The sequence below is a fragment of the Pan troglodytes genome, chromosome 12 (assembly GCF_028858775.2).
Source record: "Pan troglodytes isolate AG18354 chromosome 12, NHGRI_mPanTro3-v2.0_pri, whole genome shotgun sequence".
Classification (NCBI taxonomy): Eukaryota; Metazoa; Chordata; class Mammalia; order Primates; family Hominidae; genus Pan; species Pan troglodytes.
The window spans coordinates 82,625,157-82,648,749 of NC_072410.2; the positions used below are offsets into that span (position 1 = coordinate 82,625,157).

The window sequence follows — 23,593 nt, forward strand, 5'->3', positions numbered from 1 at the left end:
TTAAGCAGCCCCCAGCATCTCCGTGACGCCCACCCACATTTTATCAGCAAAATAACCACTATAGCTAAGGGCATCCATGTTTCTAAGAGAAACCAGCTTCTTACTTCTTTCTGATTAGCTGCTTCCCTGAAACTCAAACATCTGTTACTTGCAGGAAGGCCCCCAAAACTGTGGGCACTTGGAGTAGTATCTCCCCTTCCCATGTCTTACATCTGTGGTTCTCAAGCCTTGGTATAAATAAGAACAACCTAGGCCGCTTGTTAAAAGGTGTATTTCTGTATCCCCTCCTCAGAGAGTCTGATTAAGTGGATCTAGCAGGGATGTCCAAGAGAGAGAATACAGTCATGGCTTCTTAGTTTCTGTTTCTGTCTGGGCCAGTAAAGCCCCTTCGACATCCCTCTTGTCTGCTTATCACTAGAGACAGAAACTAAAAACCATGGCTTCAGGCTGCCAAAAGCCTAAAACAAAATAAAACAGAACAACAACAACAAAATAAGGCAGGCTGGACAAGCTTGGGGGTGAAGCCCCAAAGCTACATTTTTTAAGCAAAGCTCTCCAGGCACTTCTAACTTTATTAACACTAGACACAGCCTTTGAAACATGGTCATCTGTCTGCCACCTTGGCTTCACTCGTATCAATGAATGGCCAGTCAGAGTGATTTGAAGTTGATAATTTTGCCAACATTTCTTACCTAATTTTAAAAGGTAAATGACTGTGCCATGTAGTTTAATTCCATAAATATTGTCACAGTTTGATCAAAGGTAGTATCTTCAGGTCTTGAGATCTTCCTAGGATTTTCAAATATTTAAGTCATTTCTTCTTCACAATGATAAAATAGTTATAATCATCAGTTAATTATTGTGAAGAGTGGTTATGTACAAACTCCTATCAAAAAACCAGCAAAATCATACATTGCATATAAATTTAGTATTTTAATGTATTCTGTGCACCACCCAAACAGTAAAGTTAGAAAGAGTCTTAGAGATACTCTAATTAAATGAGGAAACTGCAATCTAAAAAAGTGAAGTGACTTGCCGAGAGCATACAGACAGTTGGAAGAGCTGAGAGTCTCTTTGATGAGGCTTCTTCCACTACTACACCATGAAGATCTGTACACCTTGGCTGCCTCTTTCATTGTCAGTGAACGAATACGTCAACGTCTCGTTGCTGGGAGAAGCAAGCAGACCTTCATAACCAGGATGGACTCCAATTAAAACCACTGCCAGTGTCAGTTCCTGGGCATGAAGCACTGGAGAGCTGAACAGCTGGTCCCCAAAGAACACTAAGAGCCAAGAATAAGATGAACCATCTGGGGCGAAACCCTTGCTCCAGATAATACATTATCCCTGCGTCCATCCTGCAAGACTGTGAGAATGACCTTTTTTTACAAAAGAGATGTTTAAGGCTTAGCCTATAAGTAGCAATAAAGTTTGAGAAATTTAGGTAAAGAATAATTGCTGAAGGAAAGGGAGAGTATTGGCCTATTTTTGCATGTTGACCAGATGACTTGGGCAAGGTAACATACCATGAACTTGAGGCAGGTCTGCAAAGAACAATTACGTCCTGACTTTGTGATGTGTAGTTTAATTCCAGCCATGCTGTCTCCTCAACAGTCTTCCTTCTTATTGATTTATAGTCATATGTATCAAGGAGACAGGACTAAAAGTCTAAAACTGTATGACTGATCTAAAATTAATTAGAATTCAAGGTAGGAGTTAATAGCAAAAACTATTAAAAACCTAGCCAGGGACATAGATGAAGGAAAAAATGCATGTTATTATCAACATATTTTGTGTCAGTCGCATTGGAAATCTGATCCATATATAAAAGTTTTTATCTAATGGGCCAACCTCTGAATATTATTATATCCCCTTCAAGCCCAAGGCAGTAGTTATTTCTTGGATTGTATTTTAGGATATGGCATTTGCCTGGTTTAACCATAGGCAGGTTACAGGCTTAGTGTTCAAAGTACGGCTTGGCAGCACCTAACATATGGTATGTGATGTATTGCCCTATGTGCTGAGCAGCAAAGCGGCAATAAAAGGTAATTTGGGGAGAATCCATCGCACTTCATTTGGAAAACAGAGTTCTCTCTGTTGGAGCTAAGGTTAGTGGTTTGGATTTGCATGTGTTCCTGCAATTTTTTTTTTAAATTGCTTTTGAATTGAAAATAAAAACAGACAAAAGGCCTGATGTCTAACCCAAGTAAATAAAACCTATGAGACACAAAGTAGCCAAAAACATGTTTTACTTATGTGACAAGCTAGTCACTTTGGCTATTAACTTTTAGCAAATTCAAAGAAAGACATTTGAAAATAGGAACCTATTATTATTACAAGTAAGAATCCTTACGCAACATTCACATTAATAGGCTACTGATACATGGCTTGAGGGAGAGGAAATCACTGCATACCCAGGTGTGCCCTCCATGTCAGCCTAAAGGACTAGTTTGGGTGCTTTGAGTCCCCAGACCCAGGAGTCTTTGATTTTAAACTTCCTTTCCTTCTGGTGCAGCAGCAAAGGTGCCATCTAGAAAGCCCAGAGTTTCTGAGTACCCATGGGATACCCAGGAAGTCCAGTGTGCAATGTACCAGGTGCCAGGGGAGGTAAGCAGGTGTGTGCTATGGAACAGCACCAGGTCACCTGTCCCTGTAGCATACAGAGGGAATTACCACCCCCGCAACTGCCCCACCTAACATGGCCATCTGTTCACCACCAGCCAGTGCTACCAGCCATTTCAGCTTAGAATAACATCTCAGGTGTTTCTCAGCTGTAGCTGAGCTGGAAGCTGCTTTCTCCTGCCTCAGACTTTTGTTCCTTTACTTTCCATGTTCCACTGCCTGACCTTAAAAAAAAAAAAAAAACAAAACTTCCTTTTCTTTCTTTTTGAGGCTGCTGCTGCCCTGTTTCTATTAACTTTTAATAATGAAGTACAAGAAACCATTAAGATTTGTCTCGCTTTGCTTTTACTCACCAGTCTCTCTGATAGTTGATTGGGCTGCGTGAATGTGTGATCGTGAATGCACAAAGCAGCACAAATCCAGGAGTCTGGATTCACAAACTGCCCATACCTTCTTCAGTCTTTGTTCTCCTGATACAGTAAAGAGCATTTGGTAAGAACCTGCTTCAAAGTTTCTGAGTGAAAGGAACAGGGCCACCTGAAATTAACTAAGAGGAAAGACAAACTTCAGGCTTCCTGGAAGGGGCAATGTGGTGTGGACTGAGACTGGGCTCTGAAATCAGACTTTGTTTTAAAAATTCACATTTGCTAAGACCCTATCCAAGAGGCATAATATCACAATGTCACAGTTTCTCATATCATGAAAGAGGAGTAATGACATCTAGCCCATAATGCTTGTGAGAGGGGTGAATGAGAATATACACGTTGCCTGTGTAGCATAGTGCCTAGCATGGAATAAGCAGTGTTTGTCTACTTCTTTAATTATGAAATAATAATCAGATCTGCTTTTCATCACAGGCAGAGGGCAGAATTGATGATAGGCCTTCAGAATTGACCAACTCCCTTTCAGGAAGAATGTGATACTGCAGACGCAGTAGCCTTTGAGTAGCCTAAAAAACCTTCTTATCCATTGTAAAGCAGGAGAATCCATGGGCAGATCTAAATTTACATGCTGTACATATCTTCCCCACTGGAAGTTTACTGAGGAAGGATGGTGGCAATAGCATAACAACAGAGGGGAGAGACTAGTCCAGGTATCGTACAACTACATACATGCTCAGAGCATGCCCAGGACCTCAGGAGGACCAGAGCAGATAACACAACACCTTGCAGTCATTTAATGCTTGCTGTTACTGGCTTTGGAAATAAGTTCAATTTGACAGTTATTAATATCTGCTATAAACCTACTGTGCAAAGTAGCTGAAAGGACTTTATTTGATTTTTTTTTTTTTTGAGATGGAGTCTCACTCTGTTGCCCAGGCTGGAGTGCAGTGGCATGATCACGGGTCACTGCAACCTCCACCTCCCGGGTTCAAGCAATTCTCATGCTTCAGCCTCCCAAGTAGCTGGGATTACAGGTGTGTACCACCATGCCTGGCTTTTTTTTTTTTTTTTTTTTTTTTTTTGTATTTTTAGTATATGGACAGGGTTTCACCATGTTGGCCAAACTGGTCTCGAACTCCTAACCTCAAGTGATCCGCCCATCTCGGCCTCCCAAAGTACTGGGATTATAGGCATGAGCTACCGTGCCCAGCCAGGACTTTGATGTAAGTAGGCATAATATGGACAAGAAATTTAGTATCTTGCAAGTTCTGTTCACATGCTTAATACAGGAAGCTATTTCAGATCCTACCTCAACTTTTAAACCGATCTAGCCTGCTCAGTTTATATTGTGTTTCCAAAACAACAAAAACAGCCTCTCCTACTACTTTGTGCCAAAAAGCATCAAAAGCATTTTATTTACATGTAATATTTCACCTTACCAACAGCACTCTGAAGTGAGCAGTACCATCCCCATTTAATAGATTAGGAAATTGAGGCCCACAGGAGTTAAGTAATCTTCCGGAGTCACACAGTCAGCTGCGAAGGCAGGATTTGAAGTTCCCCCAGCTCAAATGTGCTCTAAACCCCTGTGTTCTACCCATCAAGAAGTTAAAGTCACTGTTGTTCAACCTTCTGTAGTGGACCAAGATTTTCCTATCATCACAAAAAGATACACTCAGGATTATGAGTAAATAAAGGGCTTTGAAAATGATCATTGGTGCCCACAGCACAGTGAAACGTAGAAAAGCACCATGAGAAAGCATTCGCCTTGAAGACATGAGGCAGGAGCTGTAGCCCTAACATGTTTTTTTCCTAGTTGTGATATTGCATCCACTACTTGTCATCTCTAAGCCTCATTCCCTCACGTCATAAAAGTACCATCACAATCAATGCAGTAATATAGCTGAATCTGCTTTTTTATTCTTAAGGCTCTAAGCAAATGTCAGCTACACTATTACAGTTCAATTGTTTTCAATTCCACTATTGGCTTGTTCTTGAATCTTGAAAAATCTCTCCCGACATCTTAACTTTCTCATCTATAAACTAGAGCTGCTGATACAGTATCTTTTAGTAATATTCTCCAGCAGCTGTTCCCAAACTTTAGTGACCTAGAATCTTTTAGGATACTGTTAAAATAGATTCCTGGGCCGCTGTCATTATGACCAGCACAGCCGCATGGCACCTTGCAATACTCACTCTTTGAAAGGACCCCACTTGATTCTGATGTAGGTGAGCTGTGACTACTTTCTGAAAAAATGCTGCCCTGCAAGCTCAAAATTACAAAGAACTGCAGTATCTGTGGATACAAAACTTGACCAAGATCACTTGCTCAGTCCATTACACAGCCAGCACTGAACGCTTAACTCCCAATATCTAGATCCTGTTCTTTTCACCCCATGAGTCTGACTCAAAGGAACATCAAAGCCATTTCTTGGTCACTGGGTTTATATTAAGGGTTGGGTCCTAGAGTACACAGCTGAAGCTTGCAGCACTCCAAAGACATCTCTAAAAGATTGAGTGTCATTGACTTTCTCTTCTTCCTCTGCAGACACATTTGCCAGCAAAGTGGCAGCCACCCAGGACCAGTATGCAGACGCCTCCATAGGTAACGTCACGGGCAGCAACGCGGTGAACGTCTTCCTGGGAATCGGTGTGGCCTGGTCCATCGCTGCCATCTACCACGCAGCCAACGGGGAACAGTTCAAAGTGTCCCCTGGCACACTAGCTTTCTCTGTCACTCTCTTCACCATTTTTGCTTTCATCAATGTGGGGGTGCTGCTGTATCGGCGGAGGCCAGAAATCGGAGGTGAGCTGGGTGGGCCCCGGACTGCCAAGCTCCTCACATCCTGCCTCTTTGTGCTCCTATGGCTCTTGTACATTTTCTTCTCCTCCCTGGAGGCCTACTGCCACATAAAAGGCTTCTAAAGGAACTATCAGATATAGTAAATTTATATATATACATATATATACATAAAAATTATGTATAACGGACAGAGGAAACTGACATTTGTCATGTTCACTTACCTGCTGATGGAATCCAGCTTCAAGAGCATACTCTGTACTAGGGCCGAAGTAAAAAACCATCACCTCCCATTCCCAGGGGCATCATCATGTTCAACAAGGCATGGAGGCAGGGCCATCTTTGCAGCTCAGTCTAGAAGGGCTGCACTCTCTCCTGGTTCATAAATCCTTAAGGCTTTGATTTGTTTTGTTTTTGGTTTTGTTTTCAGTGGAGCTGGGGAGGTAGTTAATGTTTGGCTTTATTTTTGTTATTTTGTTTTGTTTTGTTTTTTTGGGAGAGTCAGGGTTGTTGCTTTTCTTTGTGGAAAGTGAAACCATCCAAATGTAAATGGGTTTTGGTAAAAATTTAAATCATTAATATTCCCCCTCACCTCCCCCAATCACTTTAAAACTTATTTTGGATTAAGAAAAAATCTGGGCATGGAAGAAGAAAGAAGCATGTCTTCATCGTATTACCAAAGTTCATGCTTATCTCCGGAATGTGAGTGGAGGTGAAGCTGCCTCCAAGAAGAAGCATAAGAGTGGAATGGAGCCAGGAAATCCGATGGTTCTAGAAATAGTCTGATATTTAAACATGTGATACCTGGCAGTCTCGTTTAACAGGTACAAGGAAAACGTGCCTAGATTCCCAGGAACATGCAAAATCCTTTCTTTCTTATCTCTTTAGCTCTGGACTGTGATTGGCAAGGTCCTTCTTCCAGCATTCAGCCCAGCTAAGCCCCCAGGTGCCCCATCCCAACCCTGTTCCTCCTGTCCACCTGCCATCCCCTATGCAAACAGTAAGAATAACCCCATTCAAAAAGCACATCATTGTTTTCCATTTGCATTAACATGTGTCTCAGTCCCATGTTGCCGTTGCTTGGGATTGTCTGTCAGTTTTATTTTCAAAGGCATCCATGGCTTGCACAATCCTGTTCCAGTCATGACTGAACATTTGCTCCTTCTTCATGTGCCGTTTGGAAATGTTGTTGTGATACCTGTTACACAGTGCATGGTGAAAAACAAATAAAACAAAACAAAGAGTATCTGTATATAGTAGAGTATAGTACATACTGTTCTCCCATTTGGCAATGTTGATTGGACATTGAAGACATAAGTGAGTTTTATTTTCACCTGAGTTGTTACTTTTGTGCTGTTATTGAGTTTGATTAATTACTAGGGATAAAAGGAGAAAATGGCTTATTGTTCATGGTTCTGCACATTCATTTCTAAGAAGCAATAACTGTCATGTGGGGAGAAGTTAAAGCTATTGAGAGGATAGCAGGCAAACTACAAAGATCTTCATGGAAAATTAGCCATGTGGAACACATCAGAGGCCTCTAAAAATCACCCATTAATTCAGGAAGGCCAAGGAGAAAGGCCTTATAGAGACGTTGATATGTTGGATGTGCCTAGGCTTTCAGAGCCACCCTTTCCACAACACCCCTCCCTGCAAAGTATTTATTTCACATCTGCACTGTCTGGCACAGATGGTAGATAGTGCTGGTTTGTTCATTTTATTTTTTTACATAAAAGGCTATTTTGAGCCCTGTTTCTTTCACTGTCCAGTCTAGTCCTCTTTGATTATATCAGTAGTTCCTGAGTAAGAAAGAAGCCAGGGTGACCAACGGGCCTTTAAAAGTGTGTCTCCTCTACTTACGCTGAAAGAGAAGGCAATTAAATAAGACTAGTACCTCCCAGGAGGATTGGACTGGGACATTTTTAACCCTTTAAAAAGAATAGCTGTTTCTATGTTAAAATACCAAAGAACATGGATAAACCCAACATTCCAAAGTAGTGAGTCCACTAATGAGAAAAATAATAGAATGACTTTGGTCACCTCTTGGAGACTTCTGTGTCTATAAGGAATCCCAGGCTGGAGACATCCCTAGCCCTCTGTATTGATTCAAAAATACTTAATACATTAAAGCTGTTGAGACTCATTTTTTCTTCTGTCACTCAGTAACCATGATCCTTCCCTCATTTAATAAACATTTGGTGACTGAATGAGTAATTAAATGCTGGTTACCCACTTAACGTGCCAGGTAGTATGATACTTTCTGGGGACTAAGCCATGAACAAAACAGTCTAGATCCCTGCCCTCAGAAGGGTTACAGTTTATGTGATTACTATTTTCATGAGTAAAAGTGAAGAAAGCCATATGGAAAGATTTTTATCTTGCAAGAAAAAACAATTATGAAACTCTTTTAACATAAACACACTGAAACTGTATCAAAGCAATTGTCCAAATTGTGTTTATACCCAAGAATTTCTTTAACTAAGAGAGCATAAGGCATATGTTTGGAAAACCACCCTCTTTATCTTTGACCAACTTGCAGATAAATATATCTCTCCATTTTAAACCAAGAAGGGCAATCATGTTGGTGATCCAGATCACTGAGAAAGCCCAGTGTATCCCATCTTTTATCTTTGTTGGCAATGGAACTTTTCTATGGCCCACACTTTACAATTCTTTGTCATTCTAACCCATCCTTCCCATCCTTTTTTTTTTTTTTTTTGAGAATTGCTAAATGGAAAGCTAGCCTAGAAGCACCAAGTAAATATATTCAAGGAATGTAAGTTGTTTAAACATTAGAAAAATTTTTGCACTCATTTTTTAGCTGTATTAGGAATGTCAATAATCCTGTAGCAAATTTTCACAGAGAACTTTAAGAAATTCTTGCATTGGTCGATTTCAATTTGAAAGCTTTTTGGTTTGTTTGCTTTTTAAATTTTCATGTTCTAGGAAACTATGATTCTGGTTGTTCAGGATTGTTATTATTATAGTTGTGTAAAATTATTTTATTTTGCGTGTATTGTGCACAGCTTGGGGGGGCGGGAAATGCACTAATTGTGCTCTTCCTTATAAATGGTACATATTACTGACACAGACAAATAAAGTTTCTAATTGTTTCTGATTTAATCACTAGTGATACAGCATATTCTGTATGAAATGTTTTCTCTTTTCTCATTGTCATCTACTTCATTTTTTGTTTTCATGTTTTGAAGAAATAAAAACCAAAATGGTATTATTGTGCAACTGGTATCATCATCCAAAGAAAAAAACAGACACCAAGTATTCAAACTCTTGCAAACGTCAACCCTTCGGTCATGCAATGTTCTCTTTTTAATGTCCCAGGAGAACACAGTGTCAGAATATTTGTCTGTCCTACAGTGCTGAGATATATGTTGGACATTCCTCCATTTCACTGATTTTTTTTACATTGCTTAGTATGACTCTGTCTACATCCTTTCCTGCATCCAGGATCATGAGCCCATAAACAGTTACATGTCAGACAACTTTTTAGCATGCAGAGTATTACATCAAATCAGTCGATCCCAAAAAATTCCAATCCCAAAATTGATGGTAGTACAGTTTCTTCCCAAGGGGATGCTTAAGTAAATTGCTCTTTTAGTTTCATATGTTATATTCCTCTTGCAGAACTTCTGCCTTGCATTAATGATTTCTGTCTATATGTTATTGACTTCATATATCATATAGTCAAAAGAGTATAGAAGAAAGTGATGTCAGAAATGGAATAAGCATTTGTGGGGAAAAAATGTGACCTCTAAGGTTTGTGTACTTATTTGAAGTTGACATATTAGTGGACTTAGTTCTTACTATAATAGAATCTGTCCACATGTACAAGTAAATGCTACTTTATTGATCTGATCATCTTTAAAATTTTCTTTAGTATTCCTCATTATATTCTTTATATGGTCATATGTGGTATACTTTCATGTATGAATGAAGGAATTATTTAAATATTTTATTGTATCAAACTGTCAATATGTCTCTTGAGTACCAGCCTTTGGTTTAACACAAAATGAGCAGCCAACCTCTATTTCTTTATATAGCACAAAGATTAATTCAATGACCAGAGCTCCTTGACCGTCTAATAACCTTTCAGAAAAATTCTGTGACCTGATAATTATCAATTTCTTACAAGCAAATTTTAATGGGTTCAAATTTTCTGATTCCATCCTTCAACCAGTGAGCATTTTATAAAATTTTGCTTTTTGTAGTTCATAGCTTAATAGCACTAATTTTTTGTTGCTTTTCAAACATAAAATTTTTACAAAATATTGTTTTAGAAACCCTGCAAAAATTCTGATGCAGGCCTTTCCCCTGTGGCCTCACTATTAATGAAAGCTCACCACTCACATTGCATTTTCCACAGGAGTCTTGATTCATTGGTGATTCCACAGCAAAAGGTCCCTGATCCTAAACTGTCAAAATAAAGTAGTGAGACTGATGTACATCTGATAACTTTGTGGAAGCAATTAGAAAATTTCCTCTGGTAGATGATGATGCCCTCCATCCTCTAATAGTGGCAGAACTTTGCCTTCTCCAGAGTATAAATCAGCCCCTTTAAGACTTCTTTTAATATTTTTGGGCTCGGGATATGGAGTCTCTCTGTTGATTCTGACTTTCTGACTATGATTTTGGGCAGTTGCATCCAGAGCAAGTTCTGAGTGTAGTTTCATAACTTCAAGAATGTTTGGCCATTTTATGATTGACAACATGTACTATTGGATCTCACCTGACCTACAACTGGCATTCAGCTTTTATCATTGTAATCACTTCACTTGGCCAAGGCAGTTGGTAAAACTGAGCAAAGTTAAATATAAATTCCAATCGTTAAATTGGTGAGTGCATTATGCAGAAGATACAGAATCCTATTTCAGAAAAAGAAACATGCTATTATAAGTGGATTCCTTAGATTTTGTTCAGATCTACCTACGGAGTTTTGCTAATAGAATGTAGTTCTGCTATTCCTTTTTACCATTATGTACTTACCACTTCTAACCATCTTGTTGTCTTCCCATCACGCAGTACGTTTCAAAATGCTGGGCGGTCCCGATGGTATTACACCCACAAGGACAGCATGGGAAGGGTAAACAATTGAAATAGATATTTCATGTTGGGAGCTTAATTAGGCCATGATTAATCGTCTCTCAAAGCAGAGACTGTCTTATCTATAAAAGGAGCAACCACTGAGAGGTGGAACTCCCAAGGGAAAGCACTGCAGGTTTCCAGCCCACAAGAAATGGTACGTATTTCACTTTCTTTGACTTTTTCCCTGCCTGTCAAGGTGTCCAGATGTACTCAGAGGCTGTCCACATTTTCAGTTTTGTCAAAGGTTCTCTGATTCAATTTTGTAAGAAACATTTAAATCAGTGGTTATGTAAATTATTGTTTATTTTATTTTTAGGAAAGAGCCTTACTGTATAACTTCAAAAAGCAATATGACTTAGTAGTTAAAATTATGACCCATATTTTTTCAGGAAGACTTGCTTGCCCCAAATTGTCTTGTCTATCTGTTATCAATGCAGTCATTCATAGCTGCCTCAGTGATTCACATTTTTTAGAATCATGCTTCCCTAGCATTTTTTCAAAGAGTTGGAGAGTTTTCCCCATGGGAATAAACAGTCTTAATATTTCCTTTCCCTAATTTCAGCCTTTGCAGTTCTTCGGTGACTACTCCCGTTATATCCAACTACCCTTAGTGATGCTCACTATTACCTCTCGGCAATAGGGAAAGAGCTTATGCTATAAAGTGATTGCTCAAGACATGTTTTTCTGAAAGTGAACTTATCATAGGAGAAATCAAATATAATGACATTCCACCTAGATAAGAGTCACTAGGACATAGTATGGAATCTTTATAAATGAGCGGGACAGATTATACCTACAGTTACACATGTAATAGTGTTGTTTATTTTATACCTCTTGAATCATATTTATTATGCTTCAGTGCCCATCGACCTAGCCTTTTATTCTATCAATATGTAGGTGTGGATTGGGAATGAGAACCAACATTCACATCCCTGATGCTCATGAGAGTTTCTACAAAGGTGGAGTATGTAAACATAGAAACACATAATAGATAGCTTCCATGCCTCTAAGAAATATGAGTGGGTCAAATGCTTCTCTGTGGGTACTATTTTTCTGCTATGCAAATGGTAGAAAAGTTCACATTAATAGCCAAACAGACCAAGAGAGAAATTAGCTAACTTCACTGTTAATCTGTCTACTTTGACAGTTAATATAGAGCCCAGCCCTCCTAATTTGTTGACTGCAAAGACAGATATACCTAGTTAAATCCAAGAATGTACTGGGGGACAGGGGGGATAAATTTACTAGAATAATTATACAACCCTCCGTACTAAGATTGCTTATTCGCCGAGAAGAATCCTGCCCAGAGATTTTCAGAGACAATTCCTTACATTCCCAACCTTCTTTTAATTTACACAACTTTTTAATTAGATCCCTTGAAGCCACATAGTAAAACAAGAGATGAATTATCTAAGGAGAACTTTTGGCCCTCCCTCTAATGTGAAGATCAGATACTTGACTCTATTTCCCATTCTTTCCAAATGGAAAGAACAGTTCAATTAAGTAACCAACTATGTAACCACTTTTTGACATAATTCCACCTAAAAAACAAAGAGTGAACTAAATTGTACAAACATTAAACCTAACAGTGATATGAACAGATGGCTAGTTTTGAGAAAAATAATATTTTCTGTAGATACCTTGCTCTCCCTTCCTGTACTCATCCTAATGCTCAAGATTGAGAAATACTCCAAGGAAGAAATCTTGAAAGATTGTGCATTCAAATAATGCTCATGTAATTGAGTAATATGGCATTTGGGATGAGAATAAGAGCATATTTAAAAATAAGAGGATTGGCACAAAACTGTGTTAACTAGGATTTTATTACAAATTGCCCTAAGATATTTGGAAGTTATTATATTTAAGTGAAATAAATCCCAGTTTCCAGAAACAACAGTACCATTTATATTTGCAGGTTTTATATGAAAATCAAAGTTGGGCATACATACTTTTTGGCTTTGGCAACCAAAGAAAAGCATGTTTTTGGCACACGTTTCCAAATTATGGAGTTATTTGTAGAATACATTGGACCTGTACAGGTATCTCATTAAAATTACCTTCAATAATTTCCCTTTCTTCCTTTAAGCCATAAAGTTTCTAAATTTTACAACTTGACAGTTTAGCAATTTCATTTATGAAAGGCTGATTCCATTTTGATGTTGATTTTTACATTTCAGAATTTTTCATATATAAATATTTGATGCATTAGATGGGATACTGAGCTTGAGTCTGGCCCAAATGAACCACAAGGCCCAGACTGATCTATCAGTAGTTAGAAGGCTTCTGATACACTGGCTTTCTAATGTACAGTAAATACTAGCGTTGTTTTCAATATTCTTTCTTTTGACTAAAAGTTTCCATTCCAACTGGTGAAAAATTTTAAAAAAATATTTATAATGATAGTTAGAGAACTGTTTATATGAGGATCAGACATTGTTTCAGCACTGGATCTCCTCTATCCCCTCTCTTGCTACAGCATACAGCCCAGAGACACACATGTAAAAGTAGGTGATCTCTGTAAACTTCAGCTGCATTTCTGTATGTCTAGGATTGTCCTAGTATCAGATATCCTTTGAGAAAGAGTTGGAGAGGCATGGAAGGAAGCGTATTCCTGATTTCCCCCCTTTTTAGGTAAAGATACAAATTCAGAGCTGTTTGAAAAGGGCTTAGAATAATATTAATTAAACATATTCTATAATACAAAGAGAAGTACTTTTTTAAAATACATTTATTTTTCTTTCTTTTTTAGCAAGCATTTCTGACAGAAAATCTTTAGGGCCAATTAGAGTTTCTTTCTGACTTTTAATTGCCCTCTGCCTTTTGGGAAAGTGTTGAAAAAAGCTCTGGAAAAAAATATGCTGGTCAAGGTCAAACCCTGGGGAATTAAAAACATGAGATTTTTATATTTTCCCTCCAAACACAGCACTGAGCAGGCAGGTTCCCATGCCTGTTGTTAATCGGCATTTTCTAAACACGTGTTTTGGTGTGCTGGGAGCAGAGGAGTAGGAGGCCCACCCAGTCCCACCACACATACCGGGACAGCTTTGACCACATGGGTCCTCTGCCGTTCGTATTTTAGCTTAGATGTTCTTAACTGAACTAACTTCCAATTTTCATATACACTGATCATCTTGTCCCTAGCATTTTCCCTCCAAGATCCTGCTAACAGGAAAACTAGCCCTTTCAAACAGTTGGTACCTGAGATTTCTCAGAGCGCTCTTATCAGAGTAAGGAGTGAGATTGCAGAAGGGGCAGTGATGTCAATACCAAGTTATTGGAAACTACTTAACCAGCCACTGCATTACATACTGGAGCCCGTCTAGGACACTTACCCTTGGAAATGGTGGAAAGACTTTGTTTTATTTCTATTTCATCAACAGAACTTTTGTAGCATTGAATCTAAGCAAAGGATAACATAATATTATAATGGAAAGTTATTTTTAACTACAACTGTTATTGTTAAATTTAGAAGAAAATATTGTCTTTGAAGTTTCAGTCCAAAACTCTAAGGAGAACAAGGTTTTTACTGCCATCGGTAATCCTGTGAGAAATTTGACACTCCAGATCTTATTTGAGACAGATAAGTCTATGATAAATATATGTATGAGACTTAAAATATTCTTGATATTCTCAGGTTGTTCTCACAAATTCTGCATAGATTTAGTTGTTTTTTTTTTTTTTATGAGAACCTTTCTTATCAAAAAGGATTGAAAATTTTTCCAATAACTGGTTGTTAAATGAGTCTAGCACCCAAAGAAGCTGTGAGCAGTTGGTTCTACCAGTGACTCTTCTAGGAGCTCTTTCCAGGTTGGTCTCGAACTCCTGACCTCAGGTGATCCACCTGCCCTGGCTTCCCAAAGTGCTGGTATTACAGGCATGAGCCACTTTGCCCAGCCTGATAGTTCTGACTCAATCCCTAGACACGTTCTTCAGAAACAACTGTACATGGTGAGAGAAAAGTGAAAAGGAAAAAAGTTTTCCTTCCTTCAAAATACACTAAATTTGCTTATCACCTTTAAAATTTGGACTGAATGTTTAAACTTTAAACACAAAGCAAAGGGAGATGCTCTTAAATGTGAAATCTGAAGCAAAGATTGCATTTTTGCAAAGCTATCCAGAAGATGTGTTAATTATTGAGACATGGGATTCATTAACACATCAGTGCCCAACCACTGCCTCTCCTGCCCCCATTCACACATTATCCACAATCAAATAAGCAGCTAAGCAGGGGAAACCTATCACTGTTAATGTCATAACCACATCACCACTGAATTACCAGATGTGGTCAGGAACTAGGCAAAGTAGGTGGGACCAATCCTAGGACTGGGGCCATACCACAACCTCAGCTCAGCCCCTTGTCGGATATGGTTTCTGAATTTAGTACAATGCCAGAAGTATTTTTTTTCTTTCAGCTGTGAACCAGCCCGTTTTGTTTGACAAGCCTTTCCAGATTCATGCAGCTCAATCACGTGCTTGTTGCCAGTTTGAGAGTGAACCTATTATTTCAAACTTGTTGCCGTGACCAATTTTTACAAAACTGAAAGTAGCACTGTGAGGTGGATTGGACCTAGTGATGAGGTGTCTACACTTGCATCCTTTTCTTCCAAGAGAATATTCTGACACTCCAACTCTAGAAGTCATGTCATTAGTAAAATGAAAATAATAATTGCTTAATCACTGTTTAGAATTAGTTCATACTTCTTCAGAGCTTGAAGCCTCCACGACTCAACATCAGATCCATGGATAGTATTACTATACCTTAACCCAAAGACTGGATTTATTTTGTAAAACTATCAGAATGGGTCTGGGTCCCTTTAAAGCAACTGACAAGGTATTTAACAACATTTTAAAACAATGAAGAAAGAATGATTCTGCAGAGGCTTGTGGGTTACAGAGGAGGGCAGAGCTTTTGTCAGACTCTCTTGATGTTTTGCTCTTCCTGGTAAGTTTTTATCTATCATGGTTCCCAGTGGAATATTCTCCATACACATTCTGTGGGAGGATATTGACATGGCTCTAGACTCTGCCTTTTATTTTCTAATTCTCCTTGGAGAATTAGAACAGGCATTCCAGAATTTGTAATATAGAGGGGAAAAAAGAAAAAATGGCAGATGCCTCATTGATGGATCCACAAGTTTTGTACAAAAGCACACACCATTCTGATTGTCTCTATATTAACATTGTACTCACCAAACAGCTTTCTTAAGGTGACTGGAACAAGATAAATATCAACTGGATAATTACCTAAGGAAAAAGAATAAAAAAGAAATCAAACCAAAAAAAAAGCAAAAAATTGGTCAGTTTAGCAAGTGTGTTTTCCAGGATCATAGGCTCATAAAGTATACAGTCAAGAGAGTGAAACAATTTTAAAATCAAAAGTTAGAGCCTTTTATATTTCTTCAGATATACAATTTCATAAATCAAGCATTTATTTTGTGCAAAGTATTATATTAGGTACCCTAAGATGGTATATAAAGAATTCAAAACAGAGTAATTTAAGAAAATTAACACTAGTCTTTGATTTAGTCAGGAAGAGTCCACTTATGGCATTCTAATTAAATTAACCTTCCATTTTGGTCTACATTTTATCAATTTGAGATTGCTTAATGGGGCCATTTTGAAACCTATCAAGAAACTTTCCTCTAACAGAAATAGAAATATTAATTTTCTTAATTTCACATTCTGTCTTCCACTAATAAGATAAATGGATTCAGACCCAACACACACATCCAGAGATTACCATGAGCCAAGACCTGTGTAAGTTTGATATACGGTCTTTTATTCAACATTTCAAGTTGGGAAAATCTTATTACAAAGATCATTTGCCTCACCATTGCTGAATTCTTTTACTAGGTGTTGATGCTAATTCATCACTGGATTTTCTTAACTCTGCCTGTTGCTCTTTTGGACTTTGAGGCATGTGGTTCTATTTCAGTGAGTTACAACTCCAGCTCTCATCTTTTAACAGCAAACTAGAGAACATCTCACTCTTCATCTCTGAGGACACAGTGTTCTCTTCATTTTAACGTCAAAAAGTCACCAGAGAGAAGACCCAAAGGCTTTTCTCTTTGGAAAAGGAATCTTTAATTGTTTCAGAGGGTGAGGAATCTTCGGCTCTCTCTGGACTTGATTGTCCTCATCATTAAATGGGAAGACTTTACCTTTAGCTTGATTTTCCAGAACACATCAAGCCCTGTATGGTCAGTGTTTCCCTGTTATCATCCACTTATGTGTATGGGTTGAAGGTACTTTAAGTTGTGAGCCAGCTGCTGCCCATATTGGGTCACCAATGCACTTGTCAAGCCCATGTAACCACATGAAGTCTGATAGAAATATAAACATTTATTTTGAAATAATTCCATGTGCATGGTTGGAAAAACAGTCTCCCTTCCCTGAGAGGAATGAGTAATTTCTCCCTTTTCAAGAAGTGTACAGTAGAAAATGTAATGAGATTGGAATGGATTCCAAATCAGTGACCTTTTTAAGGCTGAAACCACTATTTTAAATGAAAACTTTAAGTTCATACAGTTTCTTATAGTAATTCTACTTTTATTTTTTAGTCATTGTGCTTAATCTTTTAGGAAAAAAAACTAACCAGTTATTTTTTACTAAAGTATGTGAATTACAAACAGGATGTGCAATGACCAGGCAGAAAGATATTTAAAGGTGTAATTATTCTAAAGGAAGATGAGAAAAAATTCATCTGCTACAGATTCAACTGTCTTTTAAATGCCTCCCTTGTCATGGAGTAAATGACTACTCAAAAGGATTTCACAAAAGACTTAAATCTCAACCTTAGCAATCAACCGGTCGGCCACAGCTCAAATGCCTCATTAGCAAAATGAAATTGCACAACAGACGAAACATAGCAAAAGAATGTAGACATTTCCATGGGGTGGAAGAAAAGAAGAAAGAAAAAGCAACCATAGTGAACTCTGCTTGCATAAACAAAGGATGTTTTAGTGGAATAAATGTAAGCTTTCTCTTGAAGGAATCCCAGTTAGAATGTCATTGGAAACAGCAAAACTATTTCAGCTTCATAGCAGTAATATATTCCAACTTTATTACCACTGAGGCACAAAGCTAAATTTGTCAGGGGGAAAGGTAAGCAAAAATTACTGACATTGCAACCGATAAAATGATCTTGTGAGACTCAATATTGAGAAAGAAAATTAAAATAGCTAATATTTCTGTTATAATTCCAGTGATTACTAAGACTTCTGCCAAGGGATAAAATTACTTTTCCTTCTCTCATTATAAATTTCTATATAGAGCTATTTCAATGCAGTAAGGACTGTATTTTCATATTTTAATAAATCCCTCACGTTGAATTTGCCCCCCATTTCAGATTTGATTAGGAAATACTAAATTGAGAAGGCAGGTTTTTCCATCTTTTTAAAAACAAGTATGCACCATAAGCATTTTCAGCTGATGTCTGCCTTAAGCAATCTTGGTAGAGCTGTCAATCAGTGGCAGGTGCTTGTTTAAGGAAGAGAACCTGTGAATAGATTTAGCCTTTCTTCCTCACAGACAGCTGCTCATTCACACACGCTCATCTCGTCTTCCTCAACTTCTTGCACCAATCCCGCCTCTTGGATTGATCCACATCCACCTAGCAGTTGAACAAACTGCAGATTCTAATTACATGTCCCGACAGTTGCTCAACTTAATTTTTCACCAACTGAATTTCATGCATTGCCCCTTGATGTTCCTTCCCTCTGTTCACTCTTTTCTATAAGTCCTTGCATTTGATATACTTTAAAATGGATTTGACTAGGAAAAAAAAAAAAACCAAGTCAGCAAACCCTTGTGTTCATTCAAGAAATTGTGAACAAATTTAGCTGTTATGGTAATAATCCTGAGGTGAGAGAGAAAATATCACCTATGTGACAAGAGATCATTTTAACGCTATTACTAAAATAGTATTCTATGAATAGAGGCCATAGAATTTTCTACAAATAGACTTGTAGGGACTCACATTTTGAATCATATTTTACTTATAGGTTTGCTCTATATACTGATAAACTTCTGAACCTAAAGATTCTCCATAATTAAACTAGCACAAATATAATCTGTCCCTTACCCACATTGTAAGAATGTCTGGTGGGGGAAATCCAATACTGACCTTCACATTCCACATGGAAAATCTTTGTCCCCAGAGTGCAATTAGGGTGATTAAAAATAAGCAGCTTTTGTGAGTCTCAAGTTTGTTCCCCAAACAAGCAGCATCAGCAACTGGAAATTTGTTAGACATGCAAATTATCCAGTCCCACCTGAGACTTCAGCCCAGATCTATGAATCAAAAATTTTGGAGTGACCCTGGCAATATGGACTTTAATAAGCCCCTAGGATGGTTCTGATGCATGCTCAAATTTGAGAATCATTGATCTATGACACAGCATTCTGAGTGGCCAAGAATGAACAATGTCACCTACTGCTTAATTATGCTTTCCCTTAAGAAAAGGTTTAAATGCTTAAAAGGTAGGTTCTTTATAGAGATAATGCATTCAGATATATGGGAGATATGTCCACCATTCAGACTTAAAATATAATTTTAAGGGACATTAATCCTTATGTCTTTTTCTGGCATAACTGAGTCTGAGGCAGCCTCTCCAGTCAGAGAGATTTCTAATCAGCTTATCTAGTTCTTTTAAAACCCCACAGCTGATCTACTTTGCCTGACTTCCCCGGGGCCTAGAAAATGACCCTGGACACCTTTCTCTAATTGATTAGCTCTGGCTGATTTGTCTTAATGCTAAACCACTGTGTAACAGTACTAAATTATACTTAATGACACAGTCTACTGTTTTGAAGAGTGCTGTGTATGACTGACTGAGCTAAAAGGATTGCTGGCTATGAGTGAGTTTTAGTTTTAGAATTCATTTTCAAAGACTCACAAGGCTCAAGAAGTTTGAAAACCACAGATGATGTATACAGTAGCTGGAGTTCCCTGGAGGCTCCTTTCTAGGGTCTATCATTTGAATTGGTGCAGAACTGAAGCAGAGAGTCAGAAAGTAACTCTGCTTGTAAAAATGGCTTAGGAAAAGGAACTTAAGATTGTGGGTTATATGTGTGTATGTGTGCACACACATGTATGTTTCCTGAATTCTAACCTGAAAATATCACATTTGTGGATACTTAAAATACTCATATGCATTTTGATACACAAAAGCAATTCAAAGTATGTAAAAGGAGGCTGGAAATGTAAGCTTAACAGTGATATTCTGGAGAAAAATGTTGTAACTGTCACTCCAGGCCTCCCTTAGGAGAAACCAAACTTGTCAGATATTTTGGAATGGTTGCTCTTTTTCAGGAATTAGAATAACCGAAGTATGATACTGTGTTCCGTGTGCTTTAAAATCTGTGACCCTCCCCTGTTGCTGGTCATAGCTTCAGCATTTGAGTGTCCATTGTCTGTCGCTGAGGACATTTTCTCATTGGCTCTTTTCCCCATTGTCCCATTCCTCTCACTGACACCTGATTACCAAATAGCTCTAACAAAATCACAGTCACTCCTTCCTGTGTTTCCACCATTGTGTACATCTTCATTTGCACACCCTATTTTTTAATCAAAGTTAAAGCCTCACCAACAAGGTACTTAGAACAATCACCCACTTCTGGCCACTTCGTGATGGGAAATACATCTTTGCAGGGGAAGGAGCTGGATCAGACTGACAGGGTTTCACTCAGACTATTTCAAACAATGAGGAGCCTTGACCTCATTCCCGACTTTTGCTGTCCATCGTGGTTGATTTCTTGTTTTCTCTTTCTCTCTTTTTTTAACAGAAACTCTTAAGCTCAAGGCTAAATTACAGTGGGGACTTGCCTTTGTCTACAGTCCATGGTTTCTGTATTGGCTCAAGTCTTGAAATCTTGAAACAAGCCTAAATTAAAATTTTCTCTTAGCTTAAGAAAAAAAGTTACATATTGTCAAGACCCTTATGTGTGTGGTCCATTGAAAAGGTCTTGATATTAGAAGGTAACAGCAAATTGTTTCTTATCCCACAACAGCTTTGCCTTTCAGTGTCCTTTGTGGTGGTTTTCGTAGGTCAGTGGTACAATTCAACACTCTTCCAATAAGCCATAATAATAATTGTTGGCACAACTGTTATTACAACAGGACTTGCCTGGGTTCCATCTATTAATTTTTACAGACAGTAGGAAGCTCACACCGAGGAGACATTGGTAACTTCCTGGACAAGGGCAAAGGAAGGAACTAGCATATTGTACATACTGTGTACGTGCACAGAACACTGGTCTGTGCCTTTGGAGTGTTCTCAGAGGGGCAGGCCAGAAGGGAGGATTCAGGTAGGAAATGAATCTAGGACTTCTCTTGCCTTTGATGGTTACTGATGGCAATTGTGTTTCCCACTGAATAACTTGGTGGACAATTTTGATAGTAAACTGAACTCATACCGAGCAAGCACAATAGTCAATCCATAAAGAAAAGGGTGGCATATCATAATGCCAGAAACCTTCTCTCCCTAAGAGGTGATCATGAATTTCCTATACAGGGCAACAAAGGGAAGAATAGCCTATTCATATTCTGTATTCACAGTTTGAAGGACCCATCACAAATGACCTTCAAAGACTGACAGGGGGCAGGTAGAAGGGAGGCAAAAATGCAGAGAAAAAGATGTTACCTTGAAAAATGAAGTAAGAAATCCTAATATTCCCGTAGTTGATCCTAAAGTTTGTTCCCATGTCTACGGTTATTTCTAAATAACTTCACTACACTTTGAAATTCCTTAGTGGTGGTTTATGAGTAATACTTAACTGAATTTTTCCGTTTCTATTCTTTGCTGCCAATGAATGTAATCTCCACGACTTGCCGTTCGAGTGCACGCACAGACACACACACATAATGGTATATGCATCATATATTACTCATTTTGTGGGAAACACAATGTATTATAATGAAAAAGATTCCAGCACATTCTTTCAGTGTGTTTCAGTGATAAAATTTTGTGGGGGAATAGAGGTACACATACTCTCTTTGCTGACCATATTGTTGAAATTATGATCTTAAGCAACACTGTTAGAAATGCTTGCATAAAGTATCTTCTCTAGTATTAATGAACTGATTCACTCTGAATTGAAGGTTCAAAAAAATGCACTAAACAAATATTTTTATATCTGTGGTATTTTCCTATTAACTTCTCTTAGTGAACACGTGACCATATACCTGATATCATTAAAAAGGAAAATGGCCTAAACGAAACGTTAAAAGTGGAGGTATTTATAAAGTCTTCTGCCAAAGACCATTGTTTAATGATCTGTAAAATGTAGATTATCTTCTTTTATTATGAATGTGATTGTAAGAAACACTCACCCTAACATTCTCTATCTTTTGAAAATGAATATTTTGTATTTCTAAGGACCAAGGAAAATATTTTTTAAGCCAACGTAGTACACAGAAGCCTTGTAAATGAGAGGTACAATGACTTGGATCAACTGCATAATGCTAGATTAGAATTCCAACATTTGATGATAAATTTATCGATCTTTCCTATAATTCTTATACTGCACTAAATTACATTTTGGAAATTTTAGCTAATCTTTTCAAATTAAAGGCACCAACATTAATGACAGATCTTGTCTAATATGAAAAGCATCAAAACATTCCCTTTCAAGCACTTTGAATGGATGAAAATTGCCATATAATTTTCCCACCTACCTAACCATTCCATGTAAGTTAACTCAGCGGTCTAACAATGTTGTACAGAAGGTTGACAGACTATGTGCACCAAGAATATTTAAGTTGTGCAGTTAGCAAGAACTAGCCATTTCAAAATATACTCAAATGTTTTGTAAATAAAAATTGACTCCTATAATTTTGTTCAAACTGCTGTCTTTTAAAATAATTAGATTTTATTTGAATTTTAAAAGTAATCTGTTGTAAATTAGATGTTACTTTGTTGACTCTGTGATTCAATGTACACTCAGCCATATTCCTGTGGGGAAATATCAATCTTACTGACTTTCATGGCATGAGCCAGAGATTCATAGTTTCCTTTAGGACTATAAGTATGAAGACAAAACACACCAAAATGAAATGCTAGTGAAGAAATTAGAAACCTATTGTATAAAATGTATTTTTAAAATCTTAAGATATATGTGATTTACACTGCCTGTTAATCTAGTCTCTTTGTGATAAAAAAAAAACATAATATTTGTTAAGACTCAAACACCAAATATTTGTGATGTTTGTATAGCACCATCGTTATATGTGATTTCAAAGGGTAAGCATCTCTGTTGTAATCATGTGAGCCCACAGAAGAATAAATTCCTGCTGTTATGTACAACCAACTCTCAGAATTCAGACTTCCTGCAGCTGCCGTATCACCAATAAATGAGAATTGTGAAAAACAATTTTTAAAGAATTGAGTTTATGATCACTGTGTATTTTGTTAATGAATGATTTCAGAGTTTTATTTTTACCAGAAATGCTCTCAGCCAGTAAACACAACTGCTGATTTCAACCATACTATCATTTCAATGGTTTCTATATTCTTGATCTAACTACCAAAAACTGGAAGCTTGTTGCAAGGTGTGTCCTAACAAACATACAATAAATGACTCTTCCTGCATGCTGCCTGAGATATGTTGTAATTTGAAATGTCTTATCAAAAAATTATACATGTTATAACCCAAAGTTGAACTGGCAATATTTTTCATGTGTAAAATT

The 23,593-nt window shown here is 37.7% G+C and overlaps 1 protein-coding gene across 22 annotated transcripts in view; it reads left to right on the forward strand.

Annotated features, from left to right (window-relative positions):
* SLC8A1 (solute carrier family 8 member A1) overlaps nucleotides 1–23,288 on the forward strand; it is a 414,873-nt gene extending 391,585 nt beyond the window's left edge. For all 22 annotated transcript variants that reach the window (XM_016948409.4, XM_016948410.4, XM_054677795.1 and 19 more), the window contains one exon: nucleotides 5,554–23,288. In XM_016948409.4, coding sequence (XP_016803898.1) covers nucleotides 5,554–5,930 — 377 coding nt within the window. In that variant the 3' untranslated portion in view covers nucleotides 5,931–23,288. The remainder of the gene's footprint in view (nucleotides 1–5,553) is intronic.
* The last annotated feature ends 305 nt before the right edge of the window (nucleotides 23,289–23,593 follow it).